Genomic DNA, 16,045 nt, shown 5'->3' with positions numbered 1-16,045 from the left:
GAGTGCATCGTCAGTTCCGCAGTGACCGGATGCACGGAGAAGATAAGAGCAGCTGCGCGCCCGTTTCATCACCAGTCCCATCATAACATGTTGCTGGAAGCATCAGCTTTCGTCTGCGCAACTGTTACTCAAAGGGAGCACACAAACGTTTGGATTTCACCCACCTAGGCCGCAGTCTTTCATCTCGCTGGACGAGCCATAACTGCCCTGTGTTAACCAAACACTTTCCGGATCAAGAGAAGAGCTGCGCAACCAGCCTCTCTCATTTCCCTGCAGAAGGAGGATTTCCCCTCAGAAAATGCCCGCTTTGACCCATTTTCTTAATGCCCACATTGACTTCCCTGCTTGAACAGCCACTGCAGGACACTGCAAAGCCTTTAATCCACGCTGAGAAAGCAAGTTGGATTAAAGAAGACACACACCACAAGTGAGCCTTAATTAGCATATGGGCAGATACTACAAGTTAGCGTGTATTGTATGCTTGTAAGCTACATTGATTATGAGTTTGTGGACCGCAGAGTCCTTTTTTTCCTTCTGTTTTACGCTGTAAAACACTGATTGTTGCATGTTTTTCTTTGTGCTCATCACGAGCTGATTCGAGCCTCTCCACTCTGTGGAGCTAAACTGTTAGCTTGTGTCTAACAGTTTGTGGCTTGTACTTGTGTCTCGAGGTATCACCACCATAACATTAGATACGTTTGTCCCGTGGTAGTACCCCTACCTTTGTGGAACAATGTTGTGTGTAGTCAAAAGAGCATGTGAGATAACGGTGTTCCGTCATGGTTTGTTCAAGCCTCGCGCATGCTTGAACACTCTGTGACGTCATCTTCAAGGAGATCGTGTCAGCCATATTGGCTCTCTTTCTCTACAACCACCATCTTGGCTCTCTTTCCCTTTTAGCTGCTGTATTTGAATGATGATTTTGTTGATTGATGTATTATTGATTTGATCAATTTGCTAACGTTAATAAATTCTGTTATATTGTACAGAGCAGTTTTCTGTGCTTATTTTGTGCATATGTTTTGTGGTAATTACTGATTGTGATGGTCAGTGCTCGGATTCATTTCCTTCACTGTTCCTTTAATTCGAAATATTTTACAAATATTTACATTGCAAGTGAACCCTTCTTTGAAACTGTTTTTGGTCTGGTTATTGGTCCCTGATTCCAGGGTGGTGCCCCGTTTTAATGATTTGATTATTAATTTAAATTAATTTTGATTTATTTAATTTTAATAATTACTATCAATAATTATTCATTTCTAATAACCACATCTGCTCTTCCATCAATCCCAACAATACAGTAACTTGAACAATCAAAGTTGGTGATTATAGAAAGTTGTGTGAATCAAATGTTCTTTGTAGCATGGCCTCTTAACTTCTTCTGAGTGATTCTGATTGATAACTGCTGATGACTTTTCTGGGCTCATTTTAATAGGGCTTGTTTGATACACCCATTAGACTCAGTCACAAACACTACAATGGGAAAGTCTACGGAGCTCAGCATTGATCTGGAAGAGCACATTATTGATTTGAACAAGTCAGAAAAGTCACTTGGAGCCATTTCAAAGCAGTTACAGGTCCCAAGATCAACTGTACAAACAGCTGTTTGTAAGTATAAAGTGCATGGCACAGTTGTGTCACTGCCACCATCAGGAAGAAAACGCAAACTACTGACTGAAGTTCGCTGCTGATTACATGGACAAAGAAAAAAAACTTCTGGAGGAAAACTCTGTGGTTAGATGGAACAAAAATGTAGTTGTTTGGCCACAATGAGCAGCAATATGTTTGGAGGTGTGAATGTGAGGCCTTTAACCCCAAGAACGCCATACCTACTGTCAAGCATGGTGCTGGTAGTATTATGCTGTGGGGCTGTTTTGCTGCCAGTGGATCTGCTGCTCTAAAGGAAGTAAATGGAATAATGAAGAATAAGGATCATCTCCAATTTCTCCAGGAAAACCTAAAATCATCAGCCAGAAGATTGGGTCTTAGGTGCAGTTGTGTGTTCCAACAGGACAACGATCCCAAACACACATCAAAAGTGTTAAAGGAATGGCTAAATCAGGCTAGAATAGAAGTTTTGGAATAGTCTTCACAAAGTCCTGAGTTGAACCCCATAGAGAACATGTGGACTGTGCTGAAGAAACAAGTCTGTGCCAGGAAGCCAACAGATTTAATTGAACTTCACCAATGTCAAGAGGAGTGGTTAAAAATTCAGCCAGAGGACTACCAGAAGCTTGTGGATGGCTATCAAAAGCACCTAACTGAGGTGAAAATGGCCAAAAGACATTTAACCAAATATTAGAATTACTGTATGTATATTTTTGCTGTATACCCAGAAGATTTGTTCACATTTTCAGCAGACCTATAATAAATTCATTATTGAACCAAGCTTAAAAACACCTCAGAGGTGGATTTGAGGTAGACAGACAAATAGCCAAGGCTTCACTTCTCACAGATATTGTTACCCAAGATGTTAATTACATTCTAACTCTAAACATAATGTTCCCTTTAAATGTTAAAGTGTTATAGTTCTAACATAACCAAGTAATTAAAGAAATATAAAGCATTTTAAAAATTTTAGTAGGCCACTTTCCCCTGAAAACTGGAATTATTTTATTTATTAAGTGTAAAACATAATAACAATGCATTTCTCAATCTGTAGTTACACTTTAGCAGTGTAACCTGTTTGTACCAAAACACCGCACATATATTTTGTTTGTGGTCACACACTAAGCTGGCAAAGGCAACAGGAATGAGGTCACCAAACAAGGTTCAGTAGTGTTGATGAAGGTTCTCAGTTATCCAGGTCATGGTAATTCTACCAAGAATTACTCTGAAACTCAGAGCTCACACGTGTCCTTAACGACTCTGTGGTGACACTCCCACACAGAGTTTAAAAGCCTGCCAACTCCCCTCCAGTTAGTTAGAACTGAAGAAGCCTCTTGGATGAGAGGTGAAACGTCTTCAAGAAACTGAAACAAGTCCAGTTGCCTACAATACAGCAATTAGAAGGTTAAATTGTGCTTTCTATTGTCTAATTAGGCAAAACAACAACATCAAAGTACGGATTCGGCCATAAGGTAACAACTTCAACAATTGACTGAACTAAGTTCATACATCTGAATTAGCCTCTTTTCTGAAAGCTGTATTCTTAGTTGTGTCTCTTGCTGCTGGAGCATGGTCAGCTTCAGCTGCTCCTCAGCATGGTGGATTTGTTTCTCTGCCCTGTCAGTTTCCATTTTCAGCAGCTTTTCTTAAGAGTCCTTGTTATTAGCATGCTACTTCTGTTCTTGTTGCATTGGCACTGAGCTGTGCACCTCTTCCACAGGTGGGGCATTACTCATACACATGGCTCATCAAGAATCAAACTCCACAGGTGTAAGGAGCACAAATTTGCCACTTGAGGAGAGGTTGAGTGGCTGGTACTCATCAATCGATTACCCCACTCAGGCAGACGAATTGCCTGGGAACTCCCCCCTCTAATAATATCAAGGACTGAAAACTCACCACGTTTGAGTGCTTGTTCTGAATATGGGGGTTCTTTGCTTCTGCATGATCCCTTGTTAGCTTTCTGCTTCAGGTTTCTCCACCGAAGTCGAACCTATTTAACAGTTCTATGTTGGCCACTGCCAGTGGCATTCATTCACTGTGTTATGTCAGCCCAAATTTCATTTTTGACCTTGGCTAACAGGGTGCTTTGGCCAGAGCCACTAAAAGTTCTGAACAAGCGCCGGAGATAAAGCACACATCTTCCAGTAATGGTTGTGTTTCTGCAGTCCTGAAGTTCTTCTCCTCGTTCTTTTGGGCCTACATGTTGTATGGAGGTTGGTGAACAGGTTGACTTTTTATACCATGCTGGCATAACTGAATTCAGGATTTAAAGTAGTTGGGCTGATTGTGGGGAGTTTAAATTTGGTATTCTCAGCAGGAATTGCTCCAGTAGCTTCAGTTGTACATCGCCTCCAACATCATAGGATACGATATAAGCCAAGACATCATGCTGAACATCCAAATCTATTTGAGCTGTACCCCAATGATGAACTTTATTCGCAATATAGATTTGGGTGAGAGGAGATTTAATTTTTGACACTCTTCATCCACACCTAGAACGTGCCACTCAGAGAAGTCATGCCTTAACTGGGGAGGAGCAGGTGTTAATCACATTGGCTTTCCAATGCATGTTCAGGTTAATTCTACGAAGTTATTGTTGATGGACTGGCAGGGACGAAATCTACAGTGGGCCACATGGTGCATTCCATAGCATCTGCCCTGGCCAATTTTCTAAGTCAATTTGTGTAATTACCAGAAAATGATGATTGCATTGTTGCATGATATCTTTTGTGTATTAATCATTGAGTCTGAAGTCCGTTCCTCTAAGCTGCCTGCCCTGATGTTGAACCTGTTCTTTTTGTTTGAAGTGCTCGAAGCGATGATTGGCCGTGGATGAGTGTTGTTGTTGTTTTTCTGTCGCAAACGTGAACACAGTGAAATGTGATATTGTTGATGGTCTCGGTTAGTATTTTGAGCTTTTTGATCATGTAATCCTTGACTGATTGTTCCGGGTCATCTGTGGTTTGTTCGGAGGATGCAATGTTGAAAACTAGATTGTCCCTCATACTGCATACTTGTAAGTCCAGGATGGTTTCTTTCATGGTTTTGTATTCAGCGGGAACAGAGGTGAGCCGGGTTGGTAAGTGTGTTGATGGAATGTTGTTGTGATTTGTTTTCCTCAGTGAGATTGTCAATTTGTACTTGACTGAATTCCAGGCTATGGGGCAATGCTTAAAATTCCCTATGCAGCACCTCAATGAGAGCGATTCTGGCAGCAAGTTATTTTCAGTGGAAATGATAATGTAGCTTACTGCTGTGCAGCATTGTGGTTTCAGAGATGTGGATGGTGGTGTACCTTAGCTGGAGATCGAACCCTTTCAGAATCTTTTGTAGCTGGGAGTGGAGTTAGCTTTACCCGTTGTCGTAGTGTTGTCCATCACGTGTTAATGGTGCAGTCTGTCGATGCACTTGCCGATATATTGTTCCAGGTGGTCCAGGTCACTTGGTGTTATATTCCAGTTTTTAAAAATGTGAAAGGGAAGATGAAGAAAAAACAGAAAAGGAAAAAATGGTTTTGTGTCCAAGGAGAAAACTTTGTTTGTTTTACAGTCAAGCAGCTGGAGGCCGCTATTTTGGATCTCGCTCTGTCTCATGAGTGTTGCATTCACAGCAGCATCCCCTTGATTTTTGTATCAAGTCAAGGACTTGGAACCCACATTTCAAAAAGACTGTGAGCATGTAAATCCTCATTCCTGAGGGCACAATAATTTCTTTAGAAATGATTAAAAGCAACCTAATAAAGTCAAAGAAGAAGAGTAGCTGCTGTCATCCACTTTCATTTCTCAGAGAGCAGTGACTTGAATTCAGGTACTCCACTGTCTGAAGTGTCAGGGCTCGTCACTACACCCTCCTAGTCAATATCTGCTTCTGTAAGGGTCCAGACACACCAAACCTACATTAAAGAAATAGTGGCGATGAAGGCCGACTCTTGGGTCGACGTATGGCACTTATGTCTCAGTCATAAAGCTGCACTTGAATGCGCTACAAAGACTGCAGCTGTCGGCCAGTTAGCTCGTAAATTGTGCGTCTGTGTGACACAAAGTAACTCAGGTGACAATATTCTGTCATTTGTCAGTTTGTTGGAACCTGAAAACTCAGGACTGTGGTTCAGTAAACCATTGCTGTGAAAAAGCTGAGTTTTTGACACCACTCTTAATTTAGTCGTTTCTAATCAAGAATGTCTGATAAAAAGCTTGTGTTAGGGTTAGGGTTCCCTCCTGCCTCAAGACAGCCATCATTGTACCTAATTACCTAATCCCCTTGGGGATTTATAAAGTTATCTATCTATCTATCTTGTTCCTGTACCTAAAAAGTCTGCTGTGTCTAGTCTAAGTGACTACCGCCCTGTGGCTCTCACCCCCATCCTGATGAAGCGTTTTAAGAAACTCCAGCCCATCAAAGACAACATCCCTGCCAGCCTGTACCCTCACCAGTCTGCTTTCAGAACCAACAGACCCACAGAGGATGCCACATCTACTACCATCTTCAAACATCTGGAGAATAAGAACAGCTACATCAGGATGGTGTTTGTTGACCTCAGCCCAGCATTCAACACAATCTCACCTATAAAGCTGATTGGAAAACTAAACACACTGGGCTTCAGTACCATACTCTGCAACTGGATATTGGACTTCCTCACAAGCAGACCCAAGAGACTACAGATTGGCAGTCGCACCTCCTCTATGTAAGTGCTCAGCACCGGAGCCCCCCAAAGCTGCGTGCTCAGCCCCCTGCTTTCACACTGTACATCCATGACTGCACTCACAGACATCAGGAGGACTGTATTATGAAGTATGCAGACGATGCCTCATTCACTCATAACAGTTCATATCAGGAGGAAATCAACAATCTTCCAGAGTAGTGCACACAGAACATTCTACTGCTCAACGTCAGCAAAACCAAGGAGCTGATTGTTGATTTCAGAAAAAAAGAAGGCAAAGACACACACCCCTGTCTACATCAGATGAGCTGAAGTTTAGCAGGTGAGGTTAAGTAATGTTCCTTGGAATTACCATCACTGAGAACCTATCTTGGTCATCACACAATACCACTCTGGTTAAAAAAGCACAGAACAGGCTCTACTTCCTACGGAAACATAGGTCCTGGTCAACTTTTACAGAGGAGCAATAGAAAGCATCCTGACTGGAAACATCATAAACTGACATGGTTCATCACAGCCCAGGACAGTAGGGCTCTACAGTAGGTGATTAAAACCACTTAAAACATCACTGGTACCATCAACAGAGCATCAGTGACATCAGTGAAGTGAGATGTCTGCACAGAACCCAAAGAATACTAAACGATAACACCCACCCAGCAACAGTCTGTTCATCCTGCTGCCATCTGACAACAAATACAGAAGTATCTGTGAAATACCACCAAACTAAAGAGCAGCTTCATTCCACAGCCCGGACCCCTCAACATATCCTCAACACTCCATTTTATAAAATAGATTTTGCACAAAGGACTCAAACATAGTTTCTTTTTTTTTAAGCTCTTCGGTTTTAAAAAATGACAATAAATTTACCGTGTAACCTTATAGTGAAGAGGTAGAGGCAAATAATGAGAAGAAACCATACTAAATGGGTAAAATGAAACCTGCAACAACAGGCTCAACGCTTCTTCCATTTCTCTTCTTATGCACTGATTCCCTCAGCTGAACAGCAAATTGAAGTGATTTCTCTCACTGACATGTTGCGTGGTCTAAAAAGCTGCCAACAAGGGTGACTATTGCCAGTGGTTCGGGACACACCACAGAAACTACACCGCCAATCCTCCAGAGCAGCTCTTCCCTGCAGGAGTTAGGTACAGCTATCAGTCCACTAAATAGCCCAGAGACACTGCAGTTGCGATAGCCAAAAAAAACACAGCTCACAATCCACTGTATCAGCTCCGCCGCTGGCCATTTGCTTTTGAAACCAACCACGAGAAAAACACAGACACAACCCATCAACACCAGTCAACCACTGAACATAAAGTTAGAATTAGCATGCTAGCTAGCTGTTTCTTCTCTCTTTTGTGTGATTACATGATAAATGCATCATGCCCCTCTGACCTCCCTTTCTCTCTCTGGTTGTGCAGCAGAATACAGGGCACCCAGGGGTGTGTGGACATGAGAGGACAGCCCATAAACAGATAGCTTTGAAATGTTCAAACCTTTGATGTGAACTGCAAATCTTTGCGTTTTTTTACACTTTCGCACATTTATATGTATCCATATAAAATGTTTTTACTCATTCAGATATGGTGATAAACAGATACAATACAGGCGTACCTATATTGATTCCATAATAAATAGCATACAGTATGGTTGTTTTGTCATGTGACTGCTGATGACCTCATGGAGTTCCTGTGATACTTTTTTAAAAATATGCACCTGGAAGACCAGCAGCAACAAAATCACTGGTGAATTCCCTGGACAGACATTGTCATCTTAACATTAAGAACTTGACATCTGGGAAACACTGTTCATGTTTGAGTGACAAGCATCAACGATGTAAACACAGACGCGTCCCCTCATCCTACTGGAGTTTTATGTCCTTTGGGAACACAGTCCAACTGTCAAGTGCAAAAGTTTAATCCAGGATATTGTGATGGTTGTTGTGTGGTGACCAGGTCTTTGTTAAGATGTGGGCACAGCAGTCTTGAATGAACAAGTTGTGTTCGTATTATATAATCTGTGTGTTTTCAGGGATGGGAATGCTTGCTAGTGTGTATACAGATGATGAGGAGAGAGGTCAAGCCATTGGGATCGCCCTTGGAGGTTTGGCATTGGGAGTGTTGGGTATGTAAACATGCATTGTCCTTGCTGTACAATAACATATTTATTAAGACATGTTTGCAAGCAAATTATACCATAGAAATCACAGCTAAATGTTCAGTGTGCTTAATAAGAAAAATAGCCATAATATGTTCTCCAAAGTTGTATTGGTAATATTATTAGCTAAACTTATCCACATTTGCTTGGAAAAGAAAATAAACAGTTTGCTGTGAATTAAATATATTGACTTTGCCTATTAAAAATCCCTTATCAAAAATGTGAAGCTGCAACCAAAGACATAGAAACACTTCATTCTAAAACCAGTAAGTTTAAGATAGTGACAAATGATTGAGGTTCAATGGAGCCAATTCATGAAACTTCATGAGGACTTTTATTCTCACATTTTTAGTACACAAATGGATTTCTAAAAATAAAATACATTCTATACAAATTCTTCAAAACCATCACACCTATTGAATAGAAGCTGTCTTGTATGGGGGAAAAAACTGTAGGCTGCAATGCATGTTGATTTCTCCAAAACTGACCATCCAGTTTGTCCTCCACAGTTGGACCCCCATTCGGCAGTGTGATGTATGAGTTTGTCGGGAAGACGGCTCCTTTCCTTATTCTGGCTTTCCTGGCTTTGTTTGATGGAGGTACGGATACATTTCTTTCTTACACCCAAACTAACAATAGTCACTTTAAACGGAATTATAACTTAATATTTTTATTTTGTTGAACATAGTTTCATACCATTTTTAAATAAGATCTATTCTTTTAGAAAGACTTACATGAAGTTGATTGACTGTGTGTCCTCACAGCTCTGCAGCTCTTTGTTCTTCAACCCACCAAGGTGGAACCAGAGGTGAGCATGTTTATCTTGATAATTAATTTCCTGAAGGTTATCTCACTTCATTAAGATGACCTTTACAGCTATAGACTATTTTTATGCCTATGCCTAGACTATTTTAACTGGATAAATGATTCAGGGAATGTGGAGAAAAAGAGAAAGTAGATGACATGCATCAAAACATACATGACTTTTGGTAAATGGTAAATGGACTGCACCTTTAACTTGACACAAGAGCAAAGAACTTTGCAGTGCCTTACACTAAGTGAATCAAGCAAGGACACTCAGGTTCAAAATACATTCAGGATCCAACCTTAAATCCTGCCATTTATTTATGTAAGCTTCAATAACTGACTTAAAGGGGAATTGCTGTTTTTTACAACCTGGACCTTATTTCTAGCATAAAATACGATCATTTACTCACCCAGATAACTTTGGTGTCATTTGGAGAATTAGATCCAGTGGAGCGCCGCGTATATCCATATAATGCGAGTGATTGGGGCACCGAAGCGCAGCCTCTATATAACGCATTATCTGCCGTGAAACTAGTTCATTTCACCAATATTTTGTTATGATATGCTAGTGCTATTCCCCTCTGAGTCCGGGGTTGCCTGTTATCAACATCCGGGGTCTGTAGGTTGACCTAGCCGTTTAGCCTAGCTGCAGCCATTTGTTGTTCTTTGGCCAGCTGTTCCTCTCTCTGCCTCCGCATCCTCCTTTCAACGAGCTCCCAATCCGTGTACTCTGGCCGGCTGTAAATAAGCCGGCTGTCCTGGGTGCGCGCGGCTTTCAGAGATGACATCATCCAGGTCAGAGGTAGGTAGGTCAACCTACAGACCCCGGATTTTGATAACAGGCAACCCCGGACTCAGAGGGGAATAGCACTAGTGTATCATAACAAAATATTGGTGAAATGAACTAGTTTCGCGGCAGATAATGCGTTATATAGAGGCTGCGCTTCGGTGCCCCGATCACTCACATTATATGGATATACGCGGCGCTCCACTGGATCTAATTTCGTCCGAACGACTCCAAATGACACCAAAGTTATCTGGGTGAGTAAATGATCATATTTTATGCTAGAAATAAGGTCCAGGTTGTAAAAAACGGCAATTCCCCTTTAAAACTGAATGAGCTACTAACCCTGAATTAAACCACAAACAAAAGTTGTAATTCATTAAACTAATCCTTTGTCAGACCATTGACAGGTTTTTTTTTTATCTGTGGTGGTATCATTAAATACAGCTACCAAATGTCAACGACAACAGCCAATTAGAAGGCAAATCAAAGTGTAAGAAAATTATTGTGAAGAGAGTTCATGAGTTTTGACACATGCTGATTTAAGAATGGAAGAGACCAGTGAGGACAGTTATGTTTGTCTGCTTCTCTTAATTGTTCCTCAGCATTGAGTTTGTATACAGTAAAACTGAAATTCATATTACTTACTACAAACTCACAGTTTGTTTCTAAAGAAGCTGCAGAAACAACTTGTTGCATGGCTTGTGCATTTTTTTTAAACAACCAACAGTGCAGATACATGAGCAAGTAATTCTTAAGGACGGTGAACACTGTGATATTTGCCTGTGTCAGATGAAAAATGACCAAGTTGAAAAGAACCATAGTGATATCTTTGGCAGTTTTTCCAAATGGTTTTCTTGTGAGGCAGCTGGAATCACACAGTCACCTGATCATCGATCTTGCAAGTCCATCTTTCCAGGCTTCAAGCTATGCGCTTATAGCATAAAAGAACTGGAGAGTATATTTCATTTAAAGATTAGCAAAAAACAGCAAAGAAGGCTTTTCTCGATGGAGAGATTATTTTTCTTCTCCAGACTGGCTTCAGTAAGAGTTTGATTTACCAACAGGTAGCACTCTTCTAGTGGTGATGTGATTGGTTGAAGTTAGCCAATGATAGACAGTAATAGACAGATATCATCCAGTTACCTACCAATTAAAAAAGTGCCTGCCCTTTTCCAAACAGTTTCTAGTAGCCCCTTTCCAGATTGATTTGTGAAACAATGTCATATCCTATCCCAATCCTATGTCACATTGTGAGAGAGGTTCAAAGATGGTGTTTGTCACAGGCTTGCAGCAAAAGAAAGTATGGGTCAACATTCTGACATTGCCTGAAATTTAAGATGACCATCTCAGAATGTTACACAATATGTCTTGTAATTAATAAGGGTCCAGACACGAATCATGAGAAGGCCATCTTGAATTGCAAGGAATTATTCCTTTGGCAAATAAATTGCGTTTTTTGAGGGCTTTAACAACTTTTCCCAATTCAAACATGGTGGAAATTTCTGTATTTCATGGTTTTCGGCCATGGTTGTGGCAAGCTAGCACCACCTAAAATGCAACCCAGGGACTTTTATCTTAAGGGATTTGATTTTTTTTTGAGAATCTTGATTTCATGTTTTTTACTGAGACCTGGACCAAACCAGATGAGCACAACTTGTTTTTAGAATCATGCCCCCCTGAGTATGACTTTATCAGTTCCCCCAGGGCCCATGGTCGGAGTGGTGGGCTTGTAGCAGGGTTTAGTTTTTAGAAAGTAATTCAAATGCGGAATGTTAAGCTCTAGCGATCTCTCTAGCTTTCAGGCCCTTGTCCTAAAAATGCTCTGCAGACCATCTTGTCCACCTTATTGGATCTATCGCCCTCCAAAATCCAGCAGCACCATTTTCCGTGTTTATATCTTCTGTGGCTCTCCGTCATGACAAAGTTATGATTGCTGGTGATTTTAACATTCACATAGATGATGGTTCTGATGGCTTTGCCACTTAATTTTTAAACGTCATGGAGCCTTGTTTCTCAGCATGAATGTATTAAGAGATGTCCCCATTTCTTCTGATGGTGATTTTTCATTATCAAGATTGTTTGACATTCATTCGAAGATTGCATAATTGCCTGGCTGCATTTAAGCATTGAAAGGCAGTGAACTTTCTTCAGCTTAACTCCTCCAAAACCAAAATCCTTATTGAAGGCCCTGGGCACTTTCACCCTTTTTTTGTCTGTCCTTGGCTCTCTATCTCAGCATGTGTTACCCACTGTTAAGAACCTTGGACTTATATTAGACCATAATTTCACCCTTGAATCACATGTTAAACATTTTGCAGTCTTGCCTTTTCCACCCGAGAAATATCTCTAGAATTAAGTCTTTTATTTATTTTCAAGCGGGGGTTGGTAAGATGGAGAAACCATCAAGCCCAGGCTAGATTTTGAAAGTATACAGCCAGTAAACCCCGCCCCCCTGCACTCAGGCCTCTCTCCAAAGCCACTCCCCCCAAACCATGAACGCGCACTGTACAACGACTGCCGAATACTGCCGACGGAGTCAGTGTCCTCACGAGCAGTGGGAAGAAGAGTGTGTCTGTGCATCATTTTCATCACAACATCGAACTAGAAGTAGCTACCTCATTTCTCATTCACCTGTAAGTAAACACCTATTATTATCATATTGAACCTAAACAACCAACATAGCCATTGCTAGTACTGATAGCTGTCAAGCTAGCTTTGTTAGCATTCAGAAATTGTTTTGAAAGTGTATTTTGATGTTGTAACTTATTGCTGGTTAGCTAGCAGCAGCTGGCTATGGTAACGTTAGATATGGCGAAGCTAAAACAACAAGATTAGTGGTGGGCCTGCTACACGTTTTTTTTGTTACCCTCAGTGATTCACAGACAAACACGAATATTGTATTGGACTCATGATGATAAGATGTTTTACATATTAGAACTTCCAAGATGAGAGCATTGTACTCTGATGACGAGGACATGCCGAGGAAGTGGAGGCAGAGGCTATGGACATGGGAGTGCGACAGGTCAAGGAGCAGATGTTCTCAGAGAACAGATCTTCAAGCTCAAAGGATTGCACATGAGCAGGTATCTAAAGTAGAACATTCCTTGTGCTTTCCTCATATAAACACCACCTACAACTACTAGTGTTTGTACAGTATATTGACCAGGCATGTAACTTGGACACACAAGTGCCGTAATCAGAATCAAATTTTTTGGTAGTTTTTATGTAGTTTTTCACAATTTGAATTTGTGTTTTGGTGCATAACAGTAAACACAGTAAGTAGGAAAATGTAAAGAAAGATATAGGGCTGGTACTTCAAGTCGAAAGCATGAATAGATAAAATGAAAAAATGGAATATAAACTGGGACATCTGTACAGTTTTGTCCAGGAATTTCTAAAGTATTCACCATTGAAAGTGTATATGTTCACAGCAGTGACGTGCGGTGAGGTCCATGGCTGGTGAGGCACTGACTCCATATCAGAATCAGATTTACAAATATATGAACCCAACAGAGTAGATTATTCACCATTTGACAGCAAGGGCTGGCTCAATTCGTGGCAGCGGCAGCTAGTAGTGGCACTTCCTGCCTTTCACTCCAGTTGCCGGTGTCTGAGGCAGTCACTGCCCTGCCACGGCAACTGCTGCTGTTATGGGCATTTGTTTTTATTTTTATTTTATAAAACAGTCGTCAGTGTTGTATTAGACTCGCTGGCAGTAGCATTTCCATTACGTGATTTCTGCATTAATTTGGTTTTCTTAATTCGGACACACACACACACACACACACACACACAAACACACACACACATACACATGCACAGCGGCCCGTCACGTTAGTCTGAAGCAAACCTTTCAGCTCCGGTGTTGGTCTTCCTTTATTTATTGCCTCCTGTTTCGACTGAAAGTCCAGTTTAGAAAATTATTTGAGCTTGGATATAAAATCCTCCATTGTAAATCCAGGCGGGGTGAGAGGGGAAAAAAATATCACTGCACTTGACTCGCTCGTAACCATGGACTGTTGCTAGCTCGCTGTCACTTACTCTGCAGCTGCGGAGTAGCATTTAGAATTTCTGGGCTCACGAGTGCCCCCTACCTTGAGGCAAGAGAACTGCCTGCCTCACCCAGTGCCTCTTCACTGCCGTTGTAAGATCGCTGAGCACACGAAACAGGTTATACACATATATTATATACATCAGCTAAACTATGGGAAGTCAGGGGGGGCATATATTAAAAGTGTTTGAAACATTTGATTGGCGACATACAAAAGAGACTCTCATTGGATGGCAGAGCACAGTTTGTGAGGGATTGCGCAATCCAAGATGAGGCTCGGCTTGCTGCTGCCTCACCATGCGTCTCTTCCCTGTATTTGAACGGAAATGCGAAAATTCAGCGATTTTTAATAAAAAACAATCCAAATTGTTTAAGTTAAATGGAAAATTAGTTTATAGTTCAAACCATTTGATAAATATAACCATTTAATTTATTTGTTTATTATATATTTTATTTTTTCCATGATGACAGGTGAGGCTCTGCCTCCCCTGCCTCTCCTGACCGCATGTCACTGGTTCACAGTATGCTGAAGACAGTCGAGTTCTGTTCCATAAAAATATCTTATCATGTCCCTCATCTTTTGATTTACAGGCCAGAATTTGAGGACTAGGTTTGGAGCAATCACATCAAGTGCTGGAACTCTGCCTGACACCTATTTATTTCCCGTTCTGTATTTACTGCTTGTTTTACATTATCTCTAACTTGTTTGAATAAAGTCTTGAAAATGATAAATGCCTTTTCTTTACACTTCCAGCATAAACAACCAACCATTACAGTTCTTAAACTTTACATGATGCACTAATAATAACAACTAAATTAGGTAAGACTCTTGTTTATTGATTTTTTTGGAACACATGTAAATAAATAACACTACAAAAACAGTATACCTTTTATCATTTAGACAATATACGGTACAATTAGCATAAACAACTGTGTTCAGGAAGGAAGTCCAGAGGTTTCTTGACTGATTATAAACACAGATCAGATCACAAGAATAGCACAATTACATATCTGATAGGAAATACAGCTTTTCAAGGACACTGAAAGTACTTGTCCAACTTCTCAACTCTTGTGACTGAAAAGACATCATCTCTGCAAAAATTATAATAATTACAGAAAACTGGATAAGGATGGAGAACTAAATGTATTTACAGCACATAAAGGTACATTTCAATGTGTTTACAGGACATGAAGTTACATCCGGATGTGTTTATGGGGCATAAAAATGTTATTGATTCTGTCAAAGACAACACAGGACTGTTGCTATGTGTTACAACCTACTTAGAAGGTACACAAAATGAGATCTAACATAAGATAATCAAGCAAGTTGCAGTTTAAAGGAAGATAAGTTAATTAACTGAACAGCAACCAAACAAAGGGAAAATCCCCTAAACAATCAGATAAACAAACAAACTGATGGGCTGGCCAAAATAAACAAAAGAAGGTCAGCCTCCCAGACCAACCCACCAGGGCCGTCAGACCTGGGGGCTAACCCTCTACCCTAACACAAAGAAACAACTAAACCTAACTGAAACAAAGCCATGAAAACTAGACTACCGCACCCATCAGATAAACATAAAACAAAACATAATTCCACGGGAGCGTTACTATGTTCCAACAGCCCTATGTTCCCAAAAAATCTTGTGGGAGGATAGGGCTTAAATTGAAGGGAAATGTAGGAACACAAGACCTAATTTTGAAAATGTCCTAGAAATGTGGGGCATAGGGCTGTGGGAACATAGGGCCTAATTTTAAGAAAAATCTTAGAAATGTGGGAACATAGGGCTGTGGGACCATTGGGCTGTGAGAACATAGGGATGACCCCAATACCACAGCCAGCCTCCAGGCTGACTGACTGCATCTCTGGTCAGGTGGAATGGAGAAAGAGAGAGAGACAGAGCCTAGTGCCCTACCCCCTTTTATTGGTTATTCCTAATCAGCCAGACCGCTATCACCTGGAAAGGCAGGAGGC

The 16,045-nt window shown here is 40.9% G+C and overlaps 1 protein-coding gene across 1 annotated transcript in view; it reads left to right on the top strand.

Moving 5' to 3' along the window:
• The window catches only part of slc18a2 (solute carrier family 18 member 2), a 106,537-nt gene that overhangs the window by 52,585 nt on the left and 37,907 nt on the right, over positions 1–16,045 (top strand). The window contains exons 5-7 of the mRNA XM_073482487.1: positions 8,303–8,395; positions 8,938–9,027; positions 9,193–9,236. Coding sequence (XP_073338588.1) covers positions 8,303–8,395; positions 8,938–9,027; positions 9,193–9,236 — 227 coding nt within the window. The remainder of the gene's footprint in view (positions 1–8,302; positions 8,396–8,937; positions 9,028–9,192; positions 9,237–16,045) is intronic.

The sequence above is a fragment of the Pagrus major genome, chromosome 15, assembly GCF_040436345.1.
Source record: "Pagrus major chromosome 15, Pma_NU_1.0".
Lineage (NCBI taxonomy): Eukaryota > Metazoa > Chordata > Actinopteri > Spariformes > Sparidae > Pagrus > Pagrus major.
This window is presented reverse-complemented; position numbering and strand designations above follow the sequence as displayed.